Source organism: Lonchura striata, chromosome 1 (genome assembly GCF_050655825.1).
Source record: "Lonchura striata isolate lonStrDom1 chromosome 1, ASM5065582v1, whole genome shotgun sequence".
NCBI lineage: Eukaryota > Metazoa > Chordata > Aves > Passeriformes > Estrildidae > Lonchura > Lonchura striata.
Genome location: NC_140703.1, coordinates 98,666,301 through 98,694,227, shown reverse-complemented (window position 1 = coordinate 98,694,227; position 27,927 = coordinate 98,666,301). Strand labels below are relative to the sequence as shown.

The window sequence follows — 27,927 nt, the reverse complement described above, 5'->3', positions numbered from 1 at the left end:
AAACATATTCCACACATGAATCACGGAAAGAACAGCAAAACAGCTTCCAACCAACCTGGGCTTTTCCAGCTTCTCCAGCAGCTTCCCCAGGAGCGCCGAGGCCGAGGAGGGCTGGCCAGGCTCTGGCTCGCAGGGGAGCGATGCTGGAGCGGCCGGCCGCGGCTCTGTGCCCGGCCCAATGCCCAGCGCCACCCACCCCTTCCGAAGGGTGCGAACCGGGTCCTGCTCCTCTTATCTGGCTCTCCCAGAGCTCGCCAACATTCAGCCAACACCCGACATGCTTTGTGGATCTTGGCCAAAGTATCCTGGAGCTGTACAGCCATTTACAACACTGATATTTTCATTATTCTTTTCAGCGTTTCTTACTGAAACACTGATTACCCTATAATGAAATACAATCTTTACATCAAGTTAATACTGCAACTTGCTTACCATGAAGCTGTGTCACATACACATCGAAGGAAGAATGTGTGCTAACTTACATTTACTATTTACTATTACATTTACTATTCTTACACGTAATTTAGCTGGAAAATAATGAATGACCCCTTCTTATATACATGGCCGTAGTTTTTTTTTTTTTTAATGGTAATTTAACTTCAACTAAAATGGGGGAAAAAAAGAGAAAAATCCATGTTATAAACACAATAGGATCTTTTCAAACAGTGTTTTACCAGTTAATAAAGGTTTATGAAAAACATGCATGATCATGTAAACTATTCTACATTTTGAACCAATTCAATACATACAAAAGAAATTATCTATAATTAGAGAAAGTGAGTATTTCTGGTCCCTGTGCCATCCAAGACTTCAAAACCAGCAGATCTCAGCCCTTCCTTCTTGGTTTTCTAATGAAATTACTAACAGAGAGAAAGCAGGGGCTTTCCTGACTAGTAATCTCCCAAGCAGTTTCTCATCTTTTAGCTTTTCGCTAAATTGATAAGCAGAAATAAAGAAAACCTACTGGGAAGGTTACATTTGCCAGATGGGGGTTTTCTACCTTGGTTAGATCTAGGTACACAGTTAAGTCTTCTCACCATTGAGCTGATGACTTTCTCTAAAACTCCAGCAGCAAATACCAAGTACTACTTTCACTAGATCAATGCAAATATAGGTCACAATTTTGCATTTCATGTTCAATTTTCAAAAGAAAATCTGTTTGGTTTCTATCAAACATTCAAATATTTTCTTTTTAAGCTGTTCATATGTTCATGCTGAGTTGTGATTCAGCAGAATCTCCTCCTGATGCAGCTACTGCATGGAGTGGAAGCCCTGTGTCAAGTAGTACTGCTACACTTGCAGAACGTTGATTAAAAAATGTGTCTTAAAAATGTGGTTGTTAAGCACATCTATAAGGAAAGCATGCAGAAAAAAAATCCAAGCAAAAGACTAAAGAGAAAGATACAGAAATAAATGTATAGCTCAGTTCCTGAAATAGTTTGCATTACCAAACTAATCTCTCCCTCTGTAGGGTCACAGCCAAGTGTCTTTCTAGTCATAATTTAAACTGAAGCCAAAACCAAATATGTAACAAAGTAATATTTAAGTTTCACAAGTATACATGTAATTGATTTTCTATGAAGACTTTAAGAGATGTCTAAATCCAAAGTAATTTTTGAAAACTCTGTTTAATAGAAATACCAATGCTTGCTTAAATTTGGATCTCCCCTAAATGCCTTTACTTAATCCTATTTAATCCAAATGATCATAATGTCTAACAATTTAGATGAGTGCACAAAGAGCTTCCCTCAAAACAGACTTCCAGAGAGACTAGTCTGTTAAAGAGAAATCTTCATCACTCTAAACAAGTTCTCCTCTGACCCCTTCCTCTTTTCTGTATTACAGAGGTTCTCTCTGGGATGGAAAAGTGCATGAGATGAGCCTTCTTTAATTAGGGTAGATTGCTAAACCAAAAATCAACAAATACATAACACTAGTGTGACCACTATAGTTGTCTTCGTCTTGGAGGTCTGTTTGTTTGCCTCCATTCCACTAGAACTCAGATGCCTTAATCCCCCATATGCTGCTCACCCTCTCATTTCACTGTATGCCAATTCTTCACACTAAATCTGTACATGTATGGAAGTTTTTTTCTAATTATGTCTCCAACTTACCAGCTGTCAAAATCTACTTGACATTTACAATAGTGTCTGCAGAATAACCTGTCTTTATTCCATTTTTTTCCACTATGTACTGCTCTTGCTCTTAGTTTATAAATACACTTTCTTTGTATACTCATCATATAAAGGTTATCCTTTTTTGTTTACAGTTGTATTATGGCTGAATATGAAATCAGAAATAGAGAAACAGTACATTTTTTATTATGAGGATGAATTGCATAATACGTACTGAACATTTTCATTTTGATAGGCAGAAGATGTCTTCTTGCCTCACTGTTCAGGCATTCAATCACCACTTTGGACTTTAGGAAAAAAAGTTAAATTAAGTTTCTGGTGAAGATCTGCTATATACCTCTGCTATAAAGTAAAAGCTGTATCAAGAAACCAACAGCCAGCTTAAACCCAAAAGTTTTCATGTTTTGCATTTAGGCTTGGATGATAGCTTTGCTCTTTTCCTTTATTGCAGCTCTCAACAATGAACAGTCTCAAGAAATGAAAATCGCTTCTTAATCTGAAAATCATATGGAAAAAATCAACTGCCCTTAAAAAAGGTTATAAATGTCTGGACAAACTTTTCCCAGATTTTCCTTCTTCAGTTACTTAATGAACATATGGTTATTTATAATGTGAGTTACACTTGCAGTATTTCAAAAATTAGTTATACACATGCCTGGAGCTACTTAGCTCCTCCCTTCTGACCTCACTCAATACCCTTTGAGCATTGTTTGCTTTGGCACATCTTTAACAGTGAATCCATGTTCTTATTTGTGTGTCTTCTCTCTGCTTTAAAAATTTTAGTTTTCTTCTCTTAGCAAATACCTTATAGCAATTTTTTTTAATTTCAGAAAGGCAACAACATCAGATATCAATTATGACAAATAAAAACCTTGGCCAGAAGGCATAGGTGATTAAAAATACATATAAAATGAATGCAAGCTCAGCTACATTTTAAACTAAGTATTTGATGGACAGTATGGAGTAATTATTTAGGTTAGTGAAATGTAGCAGAAGATAATAATTGGGTTGATGTCTTTTTGACAGGTACAATAATTGGGTTGATACTTTTTGGCAGATACAAATTATGTCTTTTTGACAGGGTCCAAAGCCAGCTCCTCTGCACCTCAGGAGACAGGCGCACCTGGGGCATGATACACCTGATGGGTGAGACTTCCCCAAGAGGAGAGAGGCCATGTGCTGGAAGCACCTAAACCTGCATCAGGGATGGCTCCAAAGCAGACAGACACCTCTGTTACCTGACATCTATGTAACATCTATGTAATATTTAGGTGAGATGATCCCACCCAAAAGAACACATGCTCTAGACTAGAAATACATGCTTCTACCTTCTTCTCTCATGCATGTATGCGTGTGTGTTTTGCTGGGGTTTTTTTCAAAGAAAAGGAGTTAGGCAGCATGGCCCCAAAAATCCAAATTCATCTTCCACATTTACACAGTTTATTTATCTATGGGGTTTAATCTAACTTTTCATATAAATACACTGATTTGTTCAAAATTTCTTCCTGTTCAATAGATTTAATTACATCCAGTGTATCACTTAACAAATGGCAAAATGACAGGTTTTTCCTATACAATCCACAGAAACTGCAGATGTAAAATGTCTATCAGAGGACAGAAGGGTTTTTCACTCAACACCTAGCACATCCTCAAGTACTCCAGTATACTGTTTTTTCTACTTGTGAATTCAATTCTTCAGTAAAGAAACCAAAAGAAACCACTGACTGAAATATGAACGGTGCATATAACCATAGCTTCAACTGAAAAAGAAGCTGCTTATTTTTACACTTCTTACCATATATGGAATTACTTTTTGTTTTGGATGTTTCTATTCACTGTTAATTGCATTTTACACATCATTGGGGGAATCCATGGAGCTCTGTCCTTGACTCTCTTAGTCTCCATGCAAAAGGGAATCTCATTCAAAACTATTTTGATTATTACTTATGAAAAGATACTCTGTGTTCCAGAGTTGCTTCTTCTATACTGAAGACCAGAATCCTTATCCATTTCTAATGTGATTATTCTCCCAAATTATTCTGAACACTCTTTCTCCCTTTGCTCTGCAGGCCCTCTTGCTACACTGCTTCTATTCTTAAGTACTGCCAACCTCACAGTCATCTTATTTTTCACACTGACTTTCAACCATTGATAACATTACCTTAACCTATAAATTTGGAAAATCTCTAAATTTATGTAAGCAACATTATTTTTCTATAGAATCACAGAATAGCTTGGATTGAAGGGGACCTTTAAGATCACCTTGTTCCAAACTCCCTGCCATGGACAGGGACACTTCCACCTAGACCAGGTTGCTCAAGGTCTTATCCAATCTGGCCTTCCACACTTTCAGGCATGGGGCATCCACAGCTTCTCTGGACAACCTGCTCCAGTGTCTGGGGTTTTTTTTAAGTCTTTTATAGCCCTTTTCAACCTTCTTTGTCTGACTTCCATGCCAGTGCCCTTGCTTACTACATTTCCAAATGGTAATCTGCACATTTTTTTATGCTTTCTTTTCTATTTGGAAAATATTTCCTATGAACATCCATCAAGCTATTTGACATTCTTCAGAACTTTAGAAAAGATGAATATTTTCCATTAAAAACATTGCTTTGGTAAGAAAACCAAAATATTATATTCTAATGAGAAAAAAATCACTTCTTAAATTCAAACAGAACTTAGAGATGTTTTATTCCTTCAGGCATGCCTTCAAAAATGCATAGGAAGAATGGCTGTAGTTAAGGGACTCCAGTCACTTGTTACTGAATCTGTTCAGCCTACCAGTGTTATTCCAGATTCACATCTTGCAAATTCATTCAGGATTTAAAAGTCCAAACAGACTTACTCTGTTATGTCTAACCAAAGTAATTATGATTTTCCACATAAATTTTTTTGTTACCACACCTGTTTTGATTCCATCTGCATTACAGAGGCAGCCAGGATATGGTTTGGCTCTATACTTGGAGTTTAATTAATGACCTAGTTGGTGTCTGATTCAGAAAACAATTTCATTTACCATTCCATAAGCACTTCTGCATGAATAAAAAAGCAGCAGAAGGAACTCTGAATTAAAATATAAGGGAAGTGGGGACATGAGCCACAGAGTAAGATTTGAACAAATTAACCTTGAGTACAGGCTTTCAGTTTCGTAAAATAAAATTTTCAGCCTTTAACTTTTTGTACTGCATGCTCACCTGAAAACAGCATGATTCCTTGCTTGTTCATGTCCTTACCATGTCTGATTTTACGGTATGTTGTTAAGAAAGCAAAACCTGTAATTATATCAAAGTTTTACATTTTATGGCACCATGAATCTCTTTGAAAACCTGGTCTCTCAAACACCTTCACAACCCCCTGAGCTGTTGAAATCAGATTACACTGTTCTTATTTATTTCACATTCAAACAAACTCACTACCAGCAAGGAAGGAATTCCAAGGTGTGGTTCACAAAAAAAGTTCTTCTGACAGATGTTTTATGTTTTTACATGTTTTCCTAAGAAAAACTACAGTCTTGAAAGCCAGTGCAGGCAGCTACGAGCCTTGGGTGGAATTTCTACAAATCCATGTGTGACTTTTTGAGAAAGCTTTTGATCATGGCCATTGGAAAAGACAATAGACCATCTTTTCATCCTCTACTGTTCCTCAAAATTAAGATCAGCCAACCAATCCTCCTCCAAATAACAAAACAAAAAACCCAAAACAAACAAAAAAAGGACAGGGAACCAGGTCTCTATCAGTTTTATTTAGGTAAGCTTCTGCAATGCTTTTAGTAGGTCACAAGGCAAACATCAAAGCAAGCTTTTAACTATTCTTTCATAAGCTCTTTTGCCTTACTCTCAACTTTACTGCTTATTTAAAAGAAACCAGAGAAAAAGCTAAGAGCAAGATTGGAATGACATCTCAAATGATACACTTAAACATGAAATATCCCCAAAATCACAATGGATCAAGCAGATTTTCCTAAAGAAGTTACTTGGTTTCCTCTTTCCTCACAGGAGTTAGGAGTTTTTCCCCCTCTATATGTCCCCTTCTCCAAATGCTGGCAGAAAGGATTAAACAGTAGAAAGGTGAATTGTTTCTTCTGCTCTTTCCTCATCATACATACTGGTTTTATTTGTAAGGCAAGTGTATGACTCAACTGGTTTTTGTCTTCCTAAAAATACACTGGTCAAGATGGAGAAATAAATCCATTAAGAAGATTGACAATAAATTGAGGAATTAATAAGTGTTTTGGGCATTATTAAATACAAAAGCATAGGACAATATCATCATATTGTCACAACTGCAACCCAGACCCTTGGTTTGCTACAGGTTTTGAGCAGGCTTGTGCATGGGCAGGAAGTGTTGAACTGGAAGGAGATTCTGTTTTACTGGGGGTCAGTTATGGAGATTACACCATGAGAAGAAGTACTGGGACACAGACACACACAGCACACTCCCCCTCCTCCTGGATGCTTGTTCTGGGCTTTAAACACATCACTCAGAACTTACACGCATGAAGACACATTCTGCTATAATTGAAATTAGCCCCTTCTTAATTTAGAGAAGATGATTTCTAACATGTTAGCTTAAACTTTTCTCTTAGAACTAGGCTGTTTCTTATTTTCAGTTAAAACAAATACTTTACTCTGTAACTTTACTTAAAAGAATTTTTCTTTCCTCTCCTAAGAAAATGGGTATCATATTTTCAGTTCATGTATAAGACTTTGTGTAACTGAATTGTAACAGCTTTTAGCACATGAAAATCAAAGCTTTTTATGCACTGCAGTGTATTTCATAGTATGATATATAACAAATATTTACAAAATATAAGAAAAAGTACCAATTTATATCCTAAATGGACAACCAGTGGTTTCTTAATGGTACTAAGAGAAAAGGATAATAAAGCAAAAGTGTATCAAAACCACTGAACAGCAATTACTTTGGCCATATTGAAACAGGGATCATCCAGAGTTGATAAAATTCCCTATTTTCCTGCTCTGTCCCCAGCCCTAGTAAAATCTGCACACACATGTCAGACTTCTTTATTCTGGAAGGATAATAGTAGAAATTAAGTGCTATCTCTTATCTATATGCTCTGAATTCACTAGAAAAAAGCTATCAGGCTCCCTCTGAAAAACTGGGGGGAAAATTCCAGAACCCAACTTCTAAATACAATTTTTCTCAGGTTGAAATGGGGTTGGTACTTTGTCCTGTTAATTCCTCACTAGTCACTAACACTTGCTTCAACTGAGAGATGAGCAACATCTGAAATGGTGTCATTTAATCCTGGTACTAACAAACGACAACAGCACTGGTTAACACCTCACAGCAGTGTGGGGCCATATTGTTTTGTTTATTTTGATAAAGACAAGCACATGCAAGAGCTTCCCCAGCCCAGCACCACTTCAAAACAACAACAAAAACAATGACAAAAAAAAAACACAAGAAGAACCAAAGACTATACAAACACTGTAACAAAGTACCAATCAGTCGTACCCTTCAACAAAGGAAAACCTTAATCAAATAATAAATAAGTAACCTAATATCTCCTTCTGCCTTAAATCCTTCCCCATTCCTTGACAACCCCCACTTCCCTTGAAAACCAGATGGCCCCGGCAGTACGCCCTGAAGGTCAACAGATGCACCACGTCTTTGGATGAAGAAAAGGTATATAATGTCTTTAATAATATTTCCAGATGATAAAACTATAAAACACAAGATGAAAAAAAAGCACAAAAAAATCCACAGCATGGAAACAAAGCAAGCACAGTTACTGTGTTAAAATATTCAAGATACCAATGAAAATAAAAGGGAAGTAGCGAACTCTTATTAATGCTATGAATAATAAATAACAAGTGATAAGGAGATTGATATAAAAAAAAAAGTAGTGTAAGAAATTACATAAAGAAAGGATACTAGATAACTCTGGGGACTGGTAATGGATATGGTTGCTTATTTGTCATGGCTGTCAAATGTTATGAATTTCATTATTTCCTTGCTTTTATAAAATGTGCCCCTGTCTTTTGGCTTCACAGGAAACTGTGTCAGTGGGTGAGTCGATGCACATGTTCATAGGTGAATAAACAGGTGAACAATTTAGCCTGGAGTGGGTTGGCTGAGGCCGTGCTCAATTCCAGCGAAGTATGCCTGGAGAGACTCAAATGAATTACATATTAAGCTATTCCAGATTTCCACTGGCAAATGTGAGGTCCAAACCAAGGTCTGTGAGTCTTAAAATGTGAAAACTGATTCTAGTGACATTATTGTGTCTGTTGCTTTCTGTGATCTGCTACTTCCAGATCAAATTTGTCCAATTTAACAGTAAAACAAATTTTTTAACTGCCAACTTTATAGAAAGCCAGGACAATACCTTTCTTCGGAACATCCATGACAATGTATTTAATCCTGCTCCCTATCACAACTGGGAAAACATAAGGGTTTTATCTTTAGTGCATGGGTGTAACTTCTATTATCACTGACAGTAATACGGCTCCCTATGTTGGATCCCAAGACAGAACTGAATTTTAAGGCTTAATAACAGGTTCTCTAACTTACTACCTGTAAAAAGAGAGAGGCATATTTATGTAAATATTCTAAGCTCACAGCACATAAAAAGTAACAGAAATTAACTCAGCACTCTTACCTCAACATGAAATAACTTTTTAACCCCAAGTAATGTGCTCATGTGTTCCTGTGGCAGATAAGGGGCTGATGTTTATTGTATGTCTCAGGCACCGATAGCTGTGGAGCCAGCCAAGGATTGGTGTGATAACAACCAGGGATTTCTGGCAATAACACTGCAAGAAGGAACAGGATGTGGCTGGATAAGGAGGCCATACAGAGGTAGGGCTGCACTTTCCTGGGAGAAACATCCTTCTTCTAACTGGGATGAGGTCGAGAAGAAGGCATGGACAGCAGTGGGGTATCAAGACTGCCAAAGATGCCTGAAGCCCTCTGACACATTTCTAGAAAGGTCTAGTAGAAAAAATTGCACATGATAGCAAATTAGCATAGAAAATGAGAATCTTATCTCCAGAGTGGGGAATCCTATCATTAAAAAGGCACCCAACAAAGCCTAGGGACATATGCAGCCCAGGATCCTGGCCATACCATCAGCTGGATCAATGTTGGAACCAGGACTGGTGATCTCTCTATTCCTTCTTTCTCTCTTCCTCTCTTTAATTAATCTCTGTCACCATCTCTTCCCTTGTGCCCTAACCCTTTATCCACATTCACTGCCACATGTTTATACCTGGAGATAAAGGACTAATGAACACCAATTTCCATGCCAGGTGTGTAAATTACTAATACAACTTTGCCAGCTCTGACAAAGCCTCTGACTTCAGTCATTCCTTTCAACCATTAAGCATCAACTTGGTGCTCCCTTGTTAGGTGTTCCTTCCTGAGGGTAGGACACCACAGTCCTTAGTTTAAAATTCTATGAACTGGGGGAGTTTTTTGGGTCAGTTTTATTTCCTCATGGATTCTGAACTAACAAAAGTACCAACCAACAAAACTTCTCCCAAGCGCATGCATTAATAAAGCACCCTGAGTGGCTACTTTTTAAGAAAAGTGGCTATTTTTACTTAGATTTACACTGCCTTTTGAAATGAAGCTTTTTGAACTTGTAAACAAATAATATCATAAAGCTTAGTCCTACCTGAAAGTACAACCATACAAACCAAAAAGCCTTCAGCTATCTGCTGCTAAACAGCACGAGGCACTGGAGTGTGCCACCAGGGCCAAAAGGTTTTAAGAACCTTTAGGCTTTGAGAGGTATCGGCTGTGCAAAGTAGTTGCCACCAAAGCTTAAAGCCAGACAGCCAGAGTTTTAGTAGGTCTGACCTTCAGACCTGAGGACTGTGTCCATTAGAAAGCTGCTGGCCCAGCAGAGATGCCATGCACACCAGTAGGAAGCATTGCTTCGCCATCACAGACCCACTGTCTTCCCAAACACCACTAGATACAGAAGTAGAAGCAGCCACAGTTTAACAGACATGGCCTTTTGCTGACATTATTTCTGGCCATGATACTTTTGAAGAGGTTTACAAGTCCTGAAGAGTTTTACTTTCCTCTTCCCCCATCTGCAGAAGTCTGAACACACACAATATACTATCGCTTCAAAGCCCAGCTAACAGAGGCCAGAGGAGATAAGTATCAGATTCCATACAACCTAGAGTAGTATTACAAATGTATTCTCTATTTCAAGAAAAAATAGAATAAAGTGCTGAAAAATGAAAGCTATAATCTGAATAATTTTATACATTTTAATAATCCCACCATAGAGACGGAAATCTTTAGAGAGACTTTGCTAGATTTTTTTTGTGTGAATAAGGAATAACCATTTTTTGTGTCAGTGGAGCAGCATTACAAGCCAGAAAAAGCCTATTACTGATGAAATTGAAAAATAAAGCAGCATGCATGTCAGCCCAGCAAAGCAAGCTGCTGATTTCTAGGTATGATAACATGGAAAGGGAGAAGTTATATGAGAATAAAAGACTGTGAAAGCGGCTCCATTTTAGAATGCACAAAATGCAAAACCGTAAACATTTTGCAGTGGGTCAGGTTTGGTGCCTAACATCAGTAGCATAGCAATCACACTGTGTAACAATAATGTCAGCAGAAATCCCCCCGAAGCAGCTCTACATTATCAGTCCACTGAAATATTTATCTAGCAAGATAGAAGATCAATAACATTATCTCATAAGTTTTCTATTTTTATAATATTTGGAATTGCATTATATGGCCTAACACACAAACCATTTTGCTGCAACATTTTTTAAAAAGATAAACAAAACCTCCTAGCCTCATGTGAATTATTTATTCTTCTCGTCAGAATTACAAGCCAGTGAATAACACTATAAAGAAGCTCAGAAGCATTGAATGCAGCAGTTTTCAAGATCTAGCAGGAGACATAAAACTTTGACCAATAACAAAATACCATTATTTGTACTAAATTGCTGCTTAGAAATGCTAATCGTGAATCTTATATGGAAGATTATGTTAAAATCTAGAAAAAGACAAGATAGTTCTTATCCCTAGAAGTTATAAGAATAAAACCAGAGATACAGGCTGGATTCTGTTAGATGAAAAGCATAACAAAACATTGAATGTTTCCAGGCCACACTGCAGAAGACATACCCATAGTAGCTTGAGTACTGCAGGACATGCTACACTCCACAGTTTTTCCTTTAGTAAACTACGACTGGCCCAGGTAAAGAATAGCCCTAAAGAAGCTGCTCTGTTTTGTTAACCATGGTAACTTGTGCTTCTGCACCACCACCCCCCTCTGAGCAGTGTTGTCACAGCCAATAAACAAACACTGCTCAGCATTTTCAGTGCAATAATCTGTTCTTTTTTCTAAAGCAGATAGCTCCTAGAGTCACCTGATTAACCTGTCATACTCTGTCAAGTTATCACAGACCTTTTGGGATTGTCCAAAATAAGGGACATAAGGAAAGCCACCAATCAGGTAACAATCCTGTTCCAAAAAGCACTGCAGTGGATCCTTGCTCAGAGAGCTTCCATGCTGGCACAGCAGTATGAAACAGGTATTCTTCCTAAAGGGCTTTTCAAAACAAAAGCTGTGGTTGTCTTTCCAGTTCCCTTTTCAGACTCTTCTGCCCCAGCTGTTAAAAAAGAAATGACAGTGGCAGAAGAATAACTGTGACTCGAACAGCAGTATCTCCTACAAATAGCATTCCTCCTATTCCTTCGGCACACTCACTTTTTGAGTGCGCAGTTCTTTGAAAAAGCCATTTTTTCGCCGGTACAAAAAAAAGGCTATCTGGACAGCTCTAGAAAATACAAAGAGAAGACAGTGAGAGTTTGATTCACAAGAACACATCCTTTGTTTGATACTGGTACAGCTGCAGTGTGAAGTGTTTTCCCTGGGCTTGCAGTGACACCGAGGCAGCACAGCTGACCTCTGGCAGAGGGAAACAGCTACATGGGCACGCTGGTGTTTCCAACCCGTGTGCAGTGTAGAGCTCACAGAAAGAGCTGTTCCAGCATAGGTCTGACAGTGCTTTGTTTAACTCAGAAAAAGGGAGCCCCAACCCTGGCAGTATTCAAGGCCAGGCTGGACAAGGCCTTGAGCAAGCTGGTCTGGTGAGAAGTGTCCCTGGCCATGGCAGCTGATGTTGAGACTAGCTCACCTTTAAGGTCTATTCCAACCCTTTAACATTCTGTGCTTCTATTAGAAAATGAACAGAGTAACATCACCTTTTGCCTTTAGCACTAACGTGAACTGTATAAATTGAGATTATGCTCAAAAGCAAAACTGGTCCTGCAGAAAAAGCTCATTGCTTATTGTTTTAAAGGGATGGCAGGGAAGAAGAAGAAAAGCCCACTCAAGTGAATACAAGAAACCTATGTACATCAATGCCACAAAACTGGTAGCTAATAGCTACCTGAAAACAATATAGCTACTGGAAACACCGCTTGGCAACTGGTAGGGAAGTCCACAGCTAAAGGCAATGTGCCTGGCTCTGATTGGAATTTTGGTTTGGTTGTTTCCCTACTTTTTTTTCCTCTCCCTTATTACCACAAACAGATGCAGGTGGTTAAGAGCCTAACTGTGAAGAGCTCTGGTAGTTTAAGCCCAGAGAGTCCCCAGGCAGGGCCAGGCAGAAGGGGTTACATGATCTCAAGACACTGCTTCCACAGGGCTCACAGGCTGGATTGCATTTTCTTGAGCAGCTGATGAAGGATTAAGCCCAGCAGATGAGTACAAAGAGTAATTGTCACATCTTAAACCAGCACAGCTAAATCTACCAGCATTTATGAGACAGTAGTTTATGTTAAAGGTCCAAACACCAAAGAAGCTAATCACTCCTTTTAAAAGACTTTGCATTATATTCCAAGTAAGTGGCTTTCTTACTCTCCTAACAGTTTATAATTCCTTATGCCACTTCCACCTTTTCCAAGAGGATACTGAGGGAATGAATTAATTAAAACATCAAGATAATTTGAAAAATTGAAGGAAACAAATTGATGCATAAAGCTAGAACAATTAGCTAAAAATTGTTTTCATTATCCCACTTAATAACGGAATAATGCACTTGAACAGCAGAGAATTTTCTAGTGGGTTATTCAGGAGGAATTGGTTTGTGCAGATCATTTCTGTATTAGTATTAGAACCTTTCTGACCTTGAGTTACTTCAGTGTAAGGGCTGTATGCACTTCTATTTCATGGCACATAATGTCTGCTCTTAATGCAACGCGCTGTGTCACTCAAACCGTGAGAAAAGGAAGAAAGTTGTTTTTAGAAGCACTAAATACTTAAGGAAAAAACACTTCATTAATATAATCACTAAAAAGCAAGTGATTAGATTACCTCAGAAGACAGTCAAGCCTAAAGTTGCACCTTGTGTATACATGCATTAATATGCATATCTATGTAGAGGTATGTGTGCATGCACCCCTGTCTAGGGAAGGGTTCCCTAGGAGTGCAGGTGAGGGCCTGGAAAGGCTCCTTCCCACCCCTCCTCCCACTGTGCTGCAAGGACTAATGTGAAGCAGCTACCTGGAGAGGAAAAGGAGCCTTCATAGCATATTTATAAATGTTAAACGGCAGGGAAAGCTGCTGAGAGATTCCTCATTTTCTCCTGCGTGGCCATCCCTGGGACACGGCTGGAAAACAAGGCAGCCATTTTCTAATGAGCTGTTTCAGTCAGCAAAGCAGATTCAAGCGCTCGATAAGCTGCTGCTCTCTTCCTGCAGCGATCCAGGGCAAAAACAACCCATCACCCACAAACAGGTACAGGCACAGCCATCTCTGCTCTCCTGCCGTGAGCCTGGGCAGGCACGGAGGGGCCAGGCAGGGAGGGATGGATGGGGAGGCCTGGATGTGAACACATCCATATTCCTGGACTGTGCTACCCTACGTCTGTGCAAAACCTTATGGATGTGCAACATGGTGCTGCTTGCTCATGGTTTTGGGTTTCCAAAAATAAACTGCCAGCATGAGAAAATACTTGGCTTTTACAGAACCTGTGTCTATGAGATACTGCATTGTGTGGAAAAAGCCTCCAAACTTCGTGGTCCTTATGGAAGAGTGATTTTAATTGCATTCAGCACATGTATACATGCACCTGTATGCACACACATGTGTGATGCAATTTTCATAAGCAATTTGATTTAAAGTACGTTTTCTCACATGTAAGTAACCTCACTCAAATAACTTTTTTGGGAATCAGACTGTCAAAAACAGTGAGCAACCCAACTCTGTGCAGTGTACAGATTGAGATATTCAATATAATACCACGAGAATAAAAAGGTCTCTCTCTAGATGTAAAGCAACAAGTCATGGCACCTATACTTAGGTTCACTTCTGTCTTCTATTATAACCCAGTTTCTTGTCATTTTTGTAAAGCTCCGTATTTTATAAGAGTGTTTTGAAACTGGGCAGCAGGAACTCCTGAGAGATCCCATTTCAGTCTCAGCAAAATGTGTTCAGCCTTAGCTATGCTCAAATCTGATGGAAAAGAAAATTCCCACTGAAGTTACGTCAACAGAAATTACTAAAATCCATCTGCTGAAGTCCCCCACCACCCTCTGCACGCTGCCTGCCCAGACCCTGGCTCTTCTTTTCCACACAACACCAGGCTCTGGCCAGACCCCAGCAGGCAGGCCAGTCCACCTGGCCAGGCCCAAAGAAGTCCAGAAAGTGGGGTACATGTCCCATTTGGCCACTTCCAATGGCTTCTGCCTGGCTGCCCTGATTGTGCTGCACGGGGCTCCCTCCATGTGGATGGAGGCTTCACAAGCAGCAGGTTTGTCCCTGAAGCCATCGGAGCCCCCAAGCCCCGGGCTCATTCAACCCACACAGGGTCTGGCGTACGTGCCTGGCTTGGCTCTGCGGGTGCAAAGGCACATTCAATTCATTACATCCAGCTCGGACATCTCTTTCCAGGGGCTGCTCCACAAGATAGCAGTACAATCCCATTACCTAAGGCAAGCACTTTGGTCAGCTTTAAGCAAATTTATCACAGGCTATCAGTGGCCAGGAATACCAAAACTAGAACTGCTGTTAAAACCATGTGTTTTAAGCACTACACCTAGGAAGTTTCCTTTCTCTACAGAAAACAGGAGAACAGCCAAGGAGATGACGCACAAATGAAAATCCTATTAAGACTGTAGAAAACCAAAATGTGAGAAAAGCACACCTGAGCTGCCAAAACCAAAGACACTGCCTCTGCTTTGCTTTTCCCAGACAAAAGCAGAGTCTTGCTCTGACCTCTCCCTTCCTATCGCCTTCCTGGGCCATCAGCAGCTCCCCCCACCACCTGCTGCTGCTCCCAGGCTGGGCAAACAGCAACAGCTGAACTCAGCAACACTAACAAGACATTTTGTGCCCCAGTACCTGCTCCAGCTCTTGAGCACAAGCATTAAGTTTGCCCCTGAAAACTTTGCATTTGCAATTTCACACATACTCACTAAGGATGTTAAATAAAAATGGTTCCCAAAACATCATTCCTAATGCTGCAAACTTTTGTAACTGTTTCCCAAAGTTACTACATGGCTTTGCAATGAGCCTCATATAAAGGATGGCTGTACACCAGAGATGATTCTGGGCAGCTTTTTCAGACAATAAGTCAGAATAAACACAAGTAGAGCACTAGTATTTAAAATGTGATACCCTCATCCGTCACCAAAACCACTGAAACATAGCCCTGTTCTACATGATTAGCTGGTGAAGAACATGTTTGTTCTGTGACCATTGATTTTTTACTGGGTAAAGTAATAAGTCTTGTTTTTCTGCCAAGTATTGATGTACCAAGGCATTTTTTAAATATCTTTTATTTTGAAGTGCAGGATAGCTTAAGTTTTAGAATAAAAGTCTCCTCACTCCACTAAAAGTCAAAGTATGTAAAACCACAGCTCTATCGATCATGTAATCTGTGTTAAAAATGCCCTTTTTTTTTTTTCGCCACAAGACTATTATATCATGTGCAGGTGGTAACATCTAAAAATGTATCACAGAAGATATATGTAAAATCAGACTAATCATTTTCTTGATCCAAACAGTAAGTAGAAATGAACCCATGCTGATCTAGCTAATATACCTCTCTGCACTACAGGCTTCTCACCAGACCTGCAACTCTCATGCTCAAACATAGTTTCCAGAAACGAAGCACACGTTCCCTACACCTGTTTCACACCATCAAACCAGATAAAATGGCTTGATCTCTTCCAGCAAGGAAGGAGTTCAGCACTGGATTGAGGAGTCAGACAAGCACCATATGGCTAGAAGGGATGGGAAGACAGAAGTGAGGGCTGCACCACCCCTCTCAGGGGCAGCAAGGCTTACACTGGCTCAGCTGTGTTGTCTAATCAAGTATTCTAAATCAATTAAGAGTGAAGCCAATATGTACACATGAATCTTTGTATTTATAAATGAACCTAAATATTCCACAGTAATACTCCATGCAGTTTATTTCCTGTAGTACATGGATACAAACCATGGACTGACTGAGCTCATTAGCCATGAAAACATGCTGTTTTATCAGGCAAGCTTTTGTCCAGCAATACAAAAAATGAGCAGTGAATGGATGAACCCTTCCTGCCCTATAAAACAATAGTTCCCCATGCAGAATGTCAGTTAATGCCAGTCAACAGTAAACATGCTCTCTCAGTTGTTTGGAACTGGCACCAGGTTTGTAAATAATCCCCATGCATCTTCCCAGAATACTACATTTCTCACAGGTTTTAAAGGAAACAGAAAGACTCTTTCTGTGTGTGGAGAGTATTTTCCCAGGTTTTAATTTAAGCAGTGATGCTCAAGCAGAGCAGAGTGGCTGCAGACACCTGCAGGGGGATGCTCCACAGATGCCTTCCCGCCTCTCCACACAAATGGCTGAGTCACTCCTCGTTCAAAGGCCCAGGACAGTGAGCTATAGCCTGTCCAAGGCAGACCTGATCTGGCCATGGCTTGCTTTACAAAAGGTGCACAGCAAAGTAAAGCATTTCAGCAGTGACTCAGCACTGTGTATTAATAGCCAGCCTAAGCTTATTTAAGAGCCTGTGGTTGCCATGTGTCGGGGACAGACTGTCGAGCTGGCTGGAAGCTCCTTGAGCATCTTTCAGCACCGGGCAGCAGCACAACAGGGCTGACAGCACCTGGAATGGAGCACAGCTCAAGGAGAAGGGGAACGAGGGCTTTTGAATGGGCTCAGGTCAGCTGCTAAGAGTTGGATTCCCTTGGTCCACAGGAGGAAGTGGAAGCTGAGCAGCTGATGAAGTTGTGAAGAATTAGGTGTCTTTATACCCTCTGTGCAAAGCAAGTGGAACAGAAAGCACTACTTAGAAGAATCTTGTATTTCCTGTATGCACATACATACCCACGTGCAGAAATGAAGTACATGCTTTTGGTCATACTGGAAAGCACAGGGAGGTAAGAAATAAAGACAGTCATTGTAATCTGATTAGCTGTGTAATTAAGACTAAACTGGGAGTTCAATGAGGGAAACTATAAGGAGGGTTTTTTTCAGCACAGTATACTAGGGAAAAAATGAGAAATCTGGTGGCAATCTAATGGGATAAAGTAACAGATGGTAGGTGGACACCCAAGGGACATGAAATACGCTTAAAGATGATAATGGCTAACAATATGATTAAGAGTACATGCAATCTCACAATGCACTGCATGGAACTAAAATGTAAGTACTAAGGCCATAATCTCTTTAATATTATAGATTAGATTTACATACTTTTATAGACATCTACCAGACAAACAGGAAGAACACTTGCAAAAAGGTTCTATATAACACAAGTATCTGGGCTATTTAAGGGAGTGGCTTGTGTCGGTGTCTTGAGAAACTGGCAAATAGCTGTCTACAAATATGATACAGGGCCACAGGACACATATAACAATAAATAATTGACTCACTACAGATAAGAACAAGTACAAACCGCCATCATCCAAACAACCTGAGACCTACCTCACACTACATCACTCTACTGGCCTGTAAGGACCCTGGGGGGAAAAGGTAGAGCAAACCCTACCCACCTTTTCAGTCACAAATATACCAGCAACTTCCAGCAAAATCTTCCACATAATGCACTGTTCTCCCAGTTGGTACACATGCAGGAGTAGGGAATGCAGGAACAGGGATTGCAACCTAAAGGCTGGACACACAAGTGGGTCAAGTCAAGATGGCCACTAATGCTCAGGCATTGCTTTCAATTTTTTTCTTGTGCACCATCAAATTTGCTACAGCAGTCTCATTAAACTATGGTGGTACTGTGCCTTCTAAATATTTGCCAATAATTAAATAATACCTATAAGCAATATAGCCCAGGTGTAGAATTGCTTATTTCTCCACAAAATAAATGAACAATATATATAAAAATTCCAGATATACATAGATAGATACGTATGTATACAAAACAGTGTTAAATGGAGTAAATGCAAACAAATGATAAAAAAATATGTCAAACAATGCTGCATTTACTATAACACAGTTATTTATGTAGATTTATTTTAAAATATATCTGATTACACTCATAGCACTGATGAAGACAATAGTAAAGCACAAAGTATCATTAAACACTTAAACTAAAATTCCTCCTTGATCATCCCTACACAACCACTTTGATTTTATTTTGCCATCCCAGGACAAGAGCAACCTTATAACCAGAAGGTCAGAAAATTCGTACTCTGTTATGAGAGCAAACTAAATAATTTCCAAAAGCAAGAGTCCTCTCCCAGGCACAGTCCTGCCTTTGGCTCTCCCATCTCCAACTGGCACTAATTTAAATGAGGGGACTGTAGATTTAGCACTTCAGCTGATATCAATTACTGTTGTATCACGCAAAGCACTCCCTGAAGTAATCAAGAAGTAAGCTGCTTATGGAAGTAGTGTAAAAACTGCACTTGAAATTAAACAGAAGCCAGTACACAGCAGAAACATAACCATCCTCTCTGTAAGAAAAAGAGATTTAAATGGGCAGCTGCATTCTGCATCAGCAGAATTACAACCATTTCTGTGAATGGCTTTAAGGTGCATAGAGAGGTCACTGTGTTCCAGAGATTGGGTTACTGCAAAGCCAACAGATAATGACTACATAAAAGAAGTAACTGGGCACTGGACTGCCTTAAAACAACTGAAGAGAAACAGAATAAACCAGAATGATGCTGACTCTGATGCAGCTTCAGAGCAAGCACCATCACAACTAATTTACTCACAAGTAGCTTATGAAAACTTCCCAGTGTTTTTACAATCATAAAACAAAAACAAACAAACAAAAACAAGTTCCAAAACGCATATCTATTTTTTTTTATCTTAGCACAGGAAAATGGTGGGAGGTAATGGAAGTGGGCCCAATTAAATGTGACGTAAGGAACCAACATGAAACAAACTCTTCAGAAGCCTTAGTTGTAACAGCTGCCTTGCACTGTTGTGCTTTTGTCTGTTCTCAGGATCCCACCTCAATGGGTTCTGCCCAAGGACAATTTTGCCTGAAGGATGCTTAAAGCAGTACTTGTCATATAGGGCAGGCTCACTAGCTGAGGAGACAGCTCAAGTCACTGCAGGCCCCTCTCTCTGAAAGGGCAGATATAGATAGGCTTCCTGGCACCTCTCCATCCTACAATTTCCTACTGCTATTACACTGATGAATCAAATCTAATTTTAACAAGCAAGCAAGCCTTCTACTGTCAGCAGACATTGTTCCAAGACAGAAGGAAAATACTTTAAGCACATTTTCGTGCCTTTCAACATCTGCATTCTTATATTGCTTTTGTTCCTGGAGAAGGGCACAGAAAAGGAAAATAAGGGGAGCACTTCCCAAGATAAGGAGCTAAGATATCAGTGTTGTCACTTATCATTTCCTAAACAAATTAAATTTTTCCAAACAATGCATGGGTGGCAGAAGGGTATTATTCACTTAAGGACTAATGCTTTGAAAAAATCTAAAAAACTTGCTACTGTAACAGAGCAAGATTCAAACCATACTCCCCTAAGAACACATTAAAACAACATTTTTTTTTCTTTTTTCAAAAATAGAAAAATATTTTCCACATACTTTGGTATAATTCAGTCCTACGCAACCACAATACCTTTCTTTTTAAATAAATAAATATATTAATCTCTTCACAGCTAAGTTTTGTGTAAATGAAACTCCTTTACTAGTTCAAAAAGAATTAAAAAAATAAAAAAAATCCTTGATTATATACTATCTCACAAGATGTGACCATTCACCATGGTTCTAAATGCTGGCATAAGAGATCAGAAAAAGGAAAGTAATTTGAACATTCTTTTGCATATTTTTAAGATGGCCTTCAAAAGCCAAGTGAATACAGAATAACATGCTGTGTTATTAGCTGTACAGCAAAAGAAATAATCCCATAAAATGTGCATTATCAGTGAAAAGTTGCAGGGTGTAAGATGTTCACTGAACATCCTTAGTTCTGAAGATTATTGTGGAAGAAGGGCATTATCTGCAGGTCTCCTAAATAAAACAAATGCTGCACTGTGGTGCTGAAATATGCAAGATGTTTTCATTACCTAGAATTCATATCCCAGAAGGTTATTTATACATTTGAACAAGAAATATTTAATAGCAGTTAACACCCTAAAAGGTGCAGAAAATGTTACCTGGGCCATACCCTGCTATACTGTTGTCTCAATGGCAATAGACAGAACACAGGGATCAAGTGTTGCAGTCCCCTTAGACAGACACTGCGTAACCTGCCTGAGGTATTTAATTTGATCTCTTTGTTCAAGTCAGTGACATTTGCATTCATTCACATTCAGCAAGTTATTAATCTAAAAAAGCTAAGGAGTCTTTCATTTCTTCTTGTCTCCAAACTCCATTTGTTCTTCTATAAAATTAATGCCATAAATAAAACGTTGCATTTAGACCTGCTGTGATACTGTCAGCCAATTTTGCTGCAGATAAAGGTCAAGGGAAAATTTATTAAAAAACAAAATAACATTTTTTTCCCAAACTCCCTATATTAAAGAACAGTGCCAAGCATTTAAATGAACTCCCAACACAGGTCAATCCTTAATGGGCTTGTAAGTGAGCTGTGTGTTTTAAGAGCTAACCTTTGGAGCATTTTTCTTGCACAGCAACTACTGTGTTGCAACCGCCCTCCAGAAACCTGTGACCATCATCTGAACTAAATAACCAGCCTGTATGAAAGCCCAAATCCAACTGAAGGCCTCAATAAGCATGAACCCAACAAGAGACACAGTTACCTCCTACCTCTGCTGGGCTTCCTGAAAAACACAAGTTTTGAAACTCAAACACTCAATTCTTGCATTAAACACAATGTAATTGTAATTTAGAAATTCATCTGAGCTGGCTGTAAAAATTTCAGCTAATTCCTTGTCTCAACTTCAACAGTTTTGCCAGCTTTATGAATATTGGGGGAATAACAAAATCTGTTTCCTATTTGAATTCTTCTTTTTATTTCCAGTGCATCTTTTTATTTCCATAGCATCCAAACAAAAAGAGCCTTCTCATATAATAAATCTTCACACGGTTATTACCAGATGATGGCCAACTCATAATTTCAGTCTTCTTTTAACAAAAAATATTGGATTTTATGTTTTCTACTAGAAAATTTAACTCCTGTAGAACCACCAAATTTCTGCAGTAAACCCAAATTCTTTGAGCTCCTGGTATGAGAACCGCTCATCCATGTTGCACTCCCACACCAGTCAAATATCCTCTCTTCCACATGGACAGCAAATACACTTTTTATTTGTTAGTCTTGTAATCTTATGTCAAAACGCCGAATCACTGGATGGGAGATTTTCATGCAAACTGTACAGTATGGCCACAGTGCACCTTCAGGATACACAGACGGCAACTTCTGAAGGAGCTGCAGATATTATGGGCTTGCACAGATTAAAGCAAGAAAACATCACCTTGCTATTCCTCATCACTATGTTTACAACTGAGTAGGGTAACATGAAATAATGAACGGATTAAGAGCACAATAAGAAAATAAGCAAACTGACACCAAAGACCTCCTGGAGACCAAAGCAGGGAAAAAGGAACAAAATACTGATATTTAGCTGAGAAACAGCTCAATATAGCTTCTTCCAGTGACTACAACTGGAGCCAGAACCTGCTGCATTTGCTTATGGATTCAGCCAGTATTTTAGGGACAGCAAGCAGGACAGGCTTCTGTAAAAGTAGGCAAGTACTTCCCATGTGTTATTATCATACAGAATTAGAGACATGGTCCTGTGCATCTGGCTTCAAAGCAGAGGAGATACTGCAACCACTGCCCTCCTCATGGCAGGTGTGCCCCCAAACCAACAGCCTATTTTGGATGGATGCTTAACATTGACTTGACAGGTATGAAGCTGCAGACACAAGGTCTTCGGATTTAATGCAATTAGAAGCAAAAATAGAAATACAAACAAAAAGCAAGGTATGGCTTGGGAAAATGTAAGATATAACATATTTGGTATGAAAAAACTCAGATCAGTAATACGGAAGGTAGGGAAGGAAGGAAGAGAGTGCATTGAGATGCACTCCTAAATGATGTAGGAGGTAATATGGGCAGTCAATCTAGAGAGCAGAATTTTAAAAAAGAAAAGTACTAGGAATCATGATAATAGAAAAAAAAAAATATTCTCTACAGATTTAGGAGAACCTGAACTCCTGAACCTCCTGATTAAATGAAGGCAGGTCTCTCAAAAGCAAAAAGGTGAAGAACTGGCATTTGAATAAAGAAAGCTAATTTTTTTTACAGGTGAAAAATGATAAAGTGGGCAAAGAGCTAGTGGGATAATAGTTTACAAATATCTAAAGGAAGAATGTGCATAGAAAAAGGATGACATTTTCTAACAGCTAGGAAAACTCAAGGAGTACATGAAAAGTGGGGACTTTTTTGGTGGTTTGTTTTTGTTGGGGTTTTTACATAAAGGAACTAGAAGGAAAGGCTTTTTGGAGGGGAACGACTGTTGGCCTGTAAAACTGCCAGGGGGAATACTGCAAAGATGCTGCTGGACTAAGTAACAGAAAATGAACTGATGGGAACAGTCCTGTATCAGAAGAAGGAATGCCTTTGAAAATATATATAAAAAAAAACAATTCACAGTGTGCTTATCTGTACACTATGCATACAACTAAGATATATTACCTGAAAATTTGTGCTCCCTTTTTAATACAACAGTAATGTACTTTATTACCGATTTTAACAGGCTTTAATAGGAGGAAGCATACATTCAATTATTTTATTACATGCTTTGAATATAAATGGTGAGCATCTGCACTCTATAGTTTACTCCTTCCATCCTCACGCTCTCATATAAACAGCACTGGCACATTTTAGAATTCAGAGCAGCCCTCCCCAGCCCAGCCGCTTTCTTGGCTGGTTTGCTGGGATCTATATATCCAATCTAATTATTTTGATTCCCATTTCCAACCCTATCAGTGGTGCAGTGGTGCAAGAAATCAAAATGCCAGTCTCCCAAATGTTTTAGAACCTAAAAGCTAACAGCTACTCATTTGCAGAGGCATCACTGCATGGCTCAAAGCCCCTGTCACCAGGCAATTTACGTTCAGTGTTCTGGATGTGACTCGAGAGGGGTTTCCCAGCACATCAATACAGAGCATTTCATATAACATTTCAGGTATGCTACAGGTTGTTGCATCATCTTATTTTGTCACAGCATAACTGACAAAAAACCCCAGCAACGCTTTGTTCAAATTTTGTCACTTTTTAAAGACTCAAGTCCTCCTTCTTTGTTATTTTTCCCTTTGTTTACTTAAAAGGCAAAAAATAGGATCATACAATCTTATCTTCCCTTAAGTGATCAGAAGAGAGAGTCAGCAATAATCCTGCCAAAACACCTACTACCCTCTCAAATCAGGGGGATCATATGTTCCTCAGTAGCTGAATTTCCCTGTGGATCTTTTCTCTGCTTAGAAGCTGTCCCCTTCTTGAATTACAGTCTTAGATTACTAATGCTCAGCACCACCAAAAATATTCCCATTCATTTCTCCAGCTTTTACAAACATGATAACATGATTTGTGTTTAAATATAAGCGTCACCATTTTACTTTTTATTATGAATATCATATGTTTGGCAAGCTGTCTGACCTTCCTTACGATGATGAATGCTACAGCAAACAATTTGCTGTATCTTTAAAGAAATGGCCAATTCAATTACATTATGCCAGAAGCTTTCAAATCCCTCTCTGCCAAATGTCTTTGCTATATCCTGCCACAGACAGCCCATTTGTATTCCAGCACAGTAGGACACTTGTTTTGTTGAAGCACACAGTTCTAGTTAGGTACTATCAACAGAGCAGTATTTCAGTTCTCCAGCTCTGTGCTCCTTCCACCCCCTCTACCCTCAGTTATCAGGATTTTCAATTTTACTGACCAAACGTGTATGCATTACTAATTATGTGCATGAAATGCAGTAGTTATCAACTGCTACAACAAAATACATTAGTGGCCAATTACAGCAGCTCTTGGCAGCAATGGTTATCATTCTAGTGGATTTAATCATTGCACTTAAAGTGAAGCTTGAGATTCCCTTTGAGATTACACCACTAATTGCTTCTGTTTTGCCAGTTACTGCATGAGCTGTTTGCAAAAAGGATCACTAAAGATGCTTTCTAAATATGGGAAAGCAGCAAACAGATGAAGCCTCCTGCAATGAGTGTCCCCCCCCAGTAAAACCACAGTGTCGATTTATTCATACCACAATGCTCCTCTCAGATTCATATCCCAGTCACCTCCTCTTTCCCTCTCATTTCTTGTTATTTGGGCAGACAGCAGCAGTACAGCTGCACTGCTATTCATGTGAATCATGCCACACACTATCATTTATTTATATAGATACTGAGAATATTACACTGCAAAAATAAAAAAAAAGCTTCCTCCTCTCTTCTGTGTTTGCAGAGAGGATACTACTAATTATTATTATGATTATGACAGAATGTTAAAATGGTCTTACCCCTTAAAAGAAAAAGGAAAAAAAAAAAACAAAAAACCTTAGACAAGTACATTATTTATTACACGTACAATACCATCCTAATAGGCTTCCACTCTCCAGGAATTCCTAAAAACAAACACTCCCCCTCTCCAAAGGAATTTGTAATGTAACATATTGTTCTTTAAAAGCTCACATCTACTTCCAGGTTGTCAGTAGTGACGAATTATCTGGTTTACAGCCTCATAAAGCAAAAGTGTCTATATATTTTAATGCTGAAGCCCACCCCAGGACTTTGGCACCTTTCAAATGTAGTGATATACCACTTTACAAACACAAAAGAAAGACTTCAGGTGAAACAAAGAGAATTGTCAACATTTTAGGTCTGATCAAAATAAGTAGTCTTTCAAAGACAAAAGAATGGAGAAGGATTACAATTACAGTTTTGTTAGCTGAGAACAAGCTATTTTAATCAATACAATTGTTTAAATAAATTTGTTTGTCTCCTTTTCATTAAAAATTTCAGCTACTAAAGCTTTCCATTATTCAAACACCACTCTGTGAACAATAAGGAAACACTCAAAAATATTAAAAAACCCAACAATCTTCAACAAAAATATTCTCATGAGCTTAGAAAATCTCCTATGTTTGTCTCAACAAACACCAACATTTTTAGGATTTCAATAGATGCTAGGTTGATAAAACTTTAATTAGAAACTTAATTGATCTCTGTAAGAGAGATACTGTAGTGAAAGTTTTAAATCCCCAGAGACTTCTACACGAGAAACAGCAGAGCATATGACATCTTTAAAAACTGTCAAAAACCATACACTGTGATTTACAAAAATAACAGCAATCTCTGTGAAATTAACTGCTAAAAGAAGTTGAAAAGCTTCATCCTACAGGATCAACAGGCTACAGCACCAGCACCAGTCAGCTTTACTTCAGCCTCTAAATTCGGCATGGACCTACCAATCCCTGGAAAAGAACAAACCCCAGCAGAACCAGGATTACATCACTGATACATCTATCTTGCTTCACGCCCAGATGTGGATTTGCTCAGAACCCGCTGATCTTTCCAGAACAGCAGGCACAAGAACTGCTGCACACAGGATGCTCTCAAAACCAAGGCCAGTTCATTTTCATGCTTAACAGAGAAGATCTTGCCCCAAGGCACTCAATTTCGAGTCTGAATGAGAAAATCTGTATGCGATGTGGTAACTACAGTAACTGGCAAATAATAAATCGAGTAAAACACCTAGAGATCAATCCTATATTAATGAAGGAACACACTACACAATTCAATTGGATTATCCCCATTTCTTAGTTCACAAGTTCTTGACTTCTACCTTATTAGACAACAATTAAGGACAATTTTCAATACAAAATCTGCCACAGTATCTTTGTCACTATACCTACAGGTCCTCCAGTCCAGCAGAATGACTGCCTTTCTTTTGTATGGGCAAGCTCCTGTCTCATGTATGCAGGCACAGAATCTAAATTACAATTCCAAGAAGACTGCAATTGTATCTGGAATTTCTAGTACTGCCTTTCAAATGAGGAAACAGTAATAAATCAGGAGAAGAAAATATTCCCAAAATGAACAGCTGAGCTTATGCTCAAAATACAAAATACAAAAGGTTGGGAAATAGCTGTCGTTCATCACTGTCAAAAGCAATAGACTAAAATATGCAGAGTACACAGGAAATAAATGAAAACATTTGCTTCATGTTAGTATAGAAGTTAAAAGAAATAAGGCAAAAACCTCTCTCAAAGGTCCCTGCTGGATTTAAAACAGAGCTGTTGAGCCAAATGGGATTTCAAAACGTGCCACTGTCATTTAAGAACATTGAACTTCTCTTCTTTAATAAACCTTACACCTGTTCACTAGTCCAGAGGCCTAATTCCTAAAACCATAGACAGCAAGTGCAAGACAAGGAACTAGAACTTCAATAAGAACTACTAATGCACAGGAAAGCAACCAGTAACTTAATAATACAGTCTCAGGCACGATATGTAATTCACCTAACTTACAAATCAAAGAATGATAACACTAAATGCTACCATGATGTATTAATGAATTAAGTCTTATTTGTGCATAGCTCACAAAGCCTGGCAGATTTTTAGGTTACGTATTTAATTCTCTTTAATATTGAAAGCAATGAGAGACATTTTTGTCTATTACTGTACTGCAGGCATAAACACAGTAAATACTCTAGCAAAATGAAATACACTTTTTTATGCAGTGATGTGATGGATATCAATTTCTCAGTTCATGCACTAAGTAGAAGAATATGAATAAACCACAGCACAGATTTGGAATAAACAGCACTAGTAACAAGTTTAGACCATATTAAATTGAGAGACTTTCAGCTGGTAAGCATTGTTTTCAAAATTTAATGTAGATACCAGTAAGGATATTCAGCTTAGTAAAGCTCTCTAAAACCAAAGATAATTCTTTTAGCATGAGAAATGCCAGCAGAAAGAAAGGCTCCAGCTCTAGCAATTGTTTCAGAAAACTCAATTAACTTGCCCATTTTTAAAAATAAAAACCAGCAGAAAGAAGTTTCATCCTAGAAAAAAGTTATCTCCTCATTAATATTACAGATATTTCATATATTAATATGTATGACTAAATAAATGCATTAAATAATAAGTAAAACATCAAGATATCTTTTTGACATGTAAAATCATTTTTTGCAACCAGATTAATGCTTAAGTTGCAAAGAAAGCTATGTGCATAAATGGAAAATACTCTTCCTGCCTTTCAGAAAACTGTGTAGGCTGAGTTTGGGACTGGGGGACTCCAGATGCCAAGGAATGTCTACCACATGCCCCATCCAAGCTGATGAAGAAAAGCTGTCCCTGTTCTGTTTTAGTGAAAGCAAACCCCAATC

The 27,927-nt window shown here is 38.7% G+C and overlaps 1 protein-coding gene across 8 annotated transcripts in view; it reads right to left on the bottom strand.

The window, feature by feature from the left end:
- Positions 1 to 27,927, bottom strand: part of TBL1X (transducin beta like 1 X-linked) — a 196,045-nt gene that overhangs the window by 107,562 nt on the left and 60,556 nt on the right. Inside the window, exon 1 of one of the 8 annotated variants that reach the window (XM_085584280.1) lies at positions 56 to 11,234. The exons of the other annotated variants lie outside the window; for them this stretch is intronic. Within the exon in view, the coding sequence (XP_085440406.1) occupies positions 56 to 323 (268 nt within the window). The 5' untranslated portion in view covers positions 324 to 11,234. Of the gene's footprint in view, positions 1 to 55; positions 11,235 to 27,927 lie in introns of those variants that run through there. 8 annotated transcript variants of the gene reach the window in all.